General features: G+C 37.3%; 1 protein-coding gene across 1 annotated transcript; it reads right to left on the reverse strand.

Annotated features, from left to right (window-relative positions):
- Positions 1–3,078: 3,078 nt before the first annotated feature.
- LOC148614761 (uncharacterized) lies at positions 3,079–4,682 on the reverse strand. Its single transcript, XM_088589102.1, has one exon. The coding sequence runs from the start codon at positions 4,604–4,606 to the stop codon at positions 3,653–3,655; it is 954 nt and encodes a 317-aa protein (XP_088445228.1). The 5' UTR covers positions 4,607–4,682; the 3' UTR covers positions 3,079–3,652.

A 4,682-nucleotide genomic window follows, 5' to 3' on the forward strand; every position in this document is an offset into this window, starting at 1 on the left:
TCTTTTGTTACTTTTTTGATATACAGTGACTTGTTACATCTTGAAAATTATCCCCGATATTTGCAAATACAAGTCAGAACTTTCGAATGAATTAGTTTTACGTGTGTTTTAGAGTTAGAAAAAGAAATAAAAGCAGTTGTGTAGTATCTTCTGTCATTTGAATATGATATTGGATATCATCGTTTAAATGATGTGGAGGATTGATGTTTGAAAGGTTTAAAGGCCAAAGAAGTTTAAATTGAAGAGGAAAATCAAATGAAATATGTGATGTACAGTAAAATATATAACGATAGAAAATAAGCCACTTACATGTAGAAAAATTCCCAACGATGATAGAATGTTTTGGTCTTTCCCTCCGCGGGACTCGAACTCGGACCGCTGTGACATCTATGGCAACACCGCCTGCACTAAGTTCAGCGCCCTAGACCACTCGGCCAGCTAGGCTATATTAAAAAACCAAAAAATGAGCTGTCCCGTACTACCATACATCATGTACTTAGTTACAGCCCTAGATTAATCGGAGGGAGGACCTTTCTATATAAATAAAAAAGTATATATAAGTGTACTTTTTTAAATATTCTTTTGTTCATGTACTCTGGAACGCGATTTTGAAAACATTTCGGTTTTCCAAAACCCTTAAATAGGCGATATTCAAAATACAACTGTACAATGACAGGATATAGAAAAAAAAACATAATTCTGAGTACCAAGAAAAAGTGCGTTTCATTTAATAAAATGAAACCTTTTACAAAGAATGTAGGACGTTTTTTTAATGCAAAAATAAGCAATTACGTTACTTTATGTTTTGAACAAATATTCAAGAACCGCAGTACTGGTTTGTCTGTTTGTTGGTTCATCTCTCCGTCTTCATAGTGAAGCCTATTGGACAATTTGAACTGAACTAAAATGATTGATGATTTTGAATTGTGTGAAACTGGGGATGAGGCAAGGTAACTATACCAAAGGGAGATAAACAAAGAAAATTCTGTGATGGTTATGCAAATCAACCAAAGCCGTTCAGAGGACAACAATTTAAAGAATAATCAAGTTAATGAAGAGTAAAGACTAGACACGGAAAACAGACGCACACTAACAAAATAAGATGTACAAAAAAAAAAATCAAATGAGCAACTCAAACACAAACTGGGAGCATGAACCAGAACATTGGAAGGGTCAGCGATCACTGCTTTTCTATGAAGATACCCACGAGTTGCTAATAACATGGCAAGTGCGGGGTAGATGGAAGGGGAAACTATGACATAGTAAACAAATCGGTTCTCAAAAATCATTATCACTAAAGAAAACATATTTTTGTTTATATTTTTTAAAGATAAAGTCATACTCAACGATCAATTATTACATAATCTGATAATTGATACCAGATTTGTTTAAAAACATTAAAAATTTAAACAAGTTTTCTCAAACCAAAGTAGATACATCGAACGGTAATCATGAAAGAATTACAAATCAGACGATTTTGATTAAAGAGTAATCAAGGGAACCAAGGTTATAGCGGTAATCAAAAGAATGTAATCCAGGGACAAAGATCAGACATAGAAAACAGACATACACAACAAAGAACATAAAGTAACTAAAATCATACATGCAAAGTAACAAAAGTAAATGAGCAACTCGGACTCCACTAAAAACTGAGAGCATGGACCAGGTGCACCGGTAGGGCAAGCGTCCTCTGCTTTTCTAGAAACACTGAAGAACTACATTACAAATTTCATTTCACGTACGGTTATATACCATTTTCCCAGGCCTATAGTGTTTAAATTTCTCAGTAGTTAAGGCATTCCATATCTAATAGTCACTACTATTGGCCTTTGGATACAACACGTTACCTTAGGCTTATGGATCAAGGCTAAACAATATTAGACTCAACCAGTGCATAAAACATTATATTTTAAATTCCTTAATATTCTCTTTCGGACTGAAAAATGAAAGATTAATTAAAGAATCAATTGTTTGGCTTATAAAAATTCAAGAAACAAATAAATGGCTAATAACGGCCACAGCTCACTGCAAGAGAGGAATTGACAAAATAGGGAAACAGAATGCCAAACGCAGGGGTATACGGACAACTCTGTGCACTATTGGTAAACAATGGATGCTCACATTCCTCAAGGTACCTTGAGAGAACGAGGGACACGATTTACCAGTACGCCAGCCCATACCATTTGTCACCCCATGGTAGCAACCACTTTTTTCATTTAATATTTATAAAAACATGGGAGTGAGTTTATTATTTATTTTGATTATTTATTTGTATTTAGAATACCCTGGCCAAATTCAATCTGGTGATCAGAAAAGAACCGACCACTCATGGAGGCATGAGATGGTCTAGACCAACTTCCAACGGTAAAGCGTAGGAAAGTTTTATTGATATGACCCGACGTGCAATTAAGGAAAGGATAGTGTCCCCTTATCTTGCCAGATTCCGCCCAGACAGACTGTGACAAGAACTGTTTATTATTAATTATATTTATGACACAAGTTATTCTGAAAATATATATATATAATAATAAAATAAAAATGAAATCAAATTAGCTAAAATTTAACGTTTTCAGTCAGTCTTTGGTGCATCATAAAATAAATCAAAATCATTAAACAAATCCAATTAAAGAAACAGTCTCCAAACCAATGTTGTTGTCCATGAGTTCATATTCTCCGAGCTGATCTGTCGGATTCACAACCAGTTTGAGTGTCCAGAGTCTGTATTCACAAAAGTTCATGTGGATTTCCTCATTTAACAGTCTACTCTGCTCGAAACTCTCAGATCCCCGGAAGTTTAAGTCGATCGAATGTTTTGACCCTGAAAAAATTATAAAACAGCAGCAACCACAGGTGGTAAATGTGGAAGGGGAGGATGGAGGGGTTTTGATGTGGTGTTTCAAAAAATATGGTAGCGTTAGACGTAAATATAAAATCGGGATACATCCGGAACGGATTCCGGTTTAACGTTGTGAAAGAACAGATTAATTTCTCTTTTATTAAATTGGTTTATCTTTTACTTAGATAAACCCGATTAATTAAAGAATCAATTGTTTGGCTTATAAAAATTCAAGAAACAAATAAATGGCTAATAACGGCCACAGCTCACTGCAAGAGAGGAATTGACAAGATAGGGAAACAGAATGCCAAACGCAGGGGTATACGGACAACTCTGTGCACCATTGGTAAACAATGGATGCTCACATTCCCCAAGGTACCTTGAGAGAACGAGGGACACGATTTTCCAGTACGCCAGCCCATACCATTTGTCACCCCATGGTAGCAACCACTTTTTTCATTTAATATTTATAAAAACATGGGAGTGAGTTTATTATTTATTTTGATTATTTATTTGTATTTAGAATACCCTGGCCAAATTCAATCTGGTGATCAGAAAAGAACCGACCACTCATGGAGGCATGAGATGGTCTAGACCAACTTCCAACGGTAAAGCGTAGGAAAGTTTTATTGATATGACCCGACGTACAATTAAGGAAAGGATAGTGTCCCCTTATCTTGCCAGATTCCGCCAAATGGGCGTGTCTATACACGTTCAAATATCTACCCCCCCCCCCCGCGGCCCTACTGCTTCAAATAATAAATCATTTATATTCCTTTCAACATTTGATAACATATATTAACGAATGTGACAATCCTAAGGGAATGAACGAACATCGGGTGAGGATAAAGTATAAGGGGTTGAAACACACATCATCCAAAGTTCCATATCAACTATTCCCCAAGAAGAAGTTGGGGACGCCGCTTTACGCAACCTGAATTGTTCATCATAGTGAACCCAACCTCGAAAATAGCCCCTGGAGGCTGCAAGTCGAATTGTTTGCATATATTTGAAAAGTTCTAACCCTTTTTGGGGCCATTTCTCTAAAATAATGCTTGCATATATCATGAATGCATTAGTCCAAGTTTCAATGTTTTTAAACTGTGTTTTTTGTTGTTTTACAACGGCAAGGGTACCCCCTTTTATAGTGAGCTCTCCATCTAACTCACAGTTATCTGCTAAATCTCGAGCTGATTTGAGAAGCAAGTTTAGATCTACAAATTCACCTGCCCATACTTTCTCTTTTATTTTACTTGGGACGTGAGATGATATAGGAGTAAAGACACTAGACACAGAATCGGGCGATTGATTGATGTACGACATATCACCACACCTTTGTGTATCAGGATCGGAAAGGGGGGGAACAGGAGACCCAGAGTAAAATGGACGTGCTAAGGTTTGTGAAGTATTGATAAACCTACCAATTCCACTCGAGCTTTGCTGGGGTGGGACCTCTTGTGCGGTAACAGGAACAGGCATACGAGACTCATCAGGAATGGGAGGCAATGCTTCATCGGCTATGATATTGACGACCGGACCATGGCTCACAGATAAAGTTGACTTTCTGGTCGAGGGACCTTGAGTAGGGGCATCAGTGGCATCAATTTCGCTGGACGACGTGGAAGCTGTCGAGGGTATTTTTCTGGATTGGCGTGGCGACGATGACGTCTGAGCAGTCTGCAAAGTCTTCTTCTTTTTCTGGTTTTTTGTAGCATCTCCGTCTTGTTGATTCCTTCTAGGGACTGCTCGTTTTCTTTTGGCAGGTTTCATGCTGCGTTTTAAGGAGGATGGCTTGGATTGATTATCTGTTTTGATGTGGTGTTTCAAAAAATATGGTAGCGTTAGA

The sequence above is a fragment of the Perna viridis genome, chromosome 6, assembly GCF_037379345.1.
Source record: "Perna viridis isolate PV_CMFRI_1.1 ecotype Kerala chromosome 6, ASM3737934v1, whole genome shotgun sequence".
Classification (NCBI taxonomy): domain Eukaryota; kingdom Metazoa; phylum Mollusca; class Bivalvia; order Mytilida; family Mytilidae; genus Perna; species Perna viridis.

Coding starts and splice junctions, on each gene's coding strand:
- LOC148614761 (XM_088589102.1), bottom strand. CDS start 4,606: ATGAAACCTGCCAAAAGAAAACGAGCAGTCCCTAGAAGGAATCAACAA.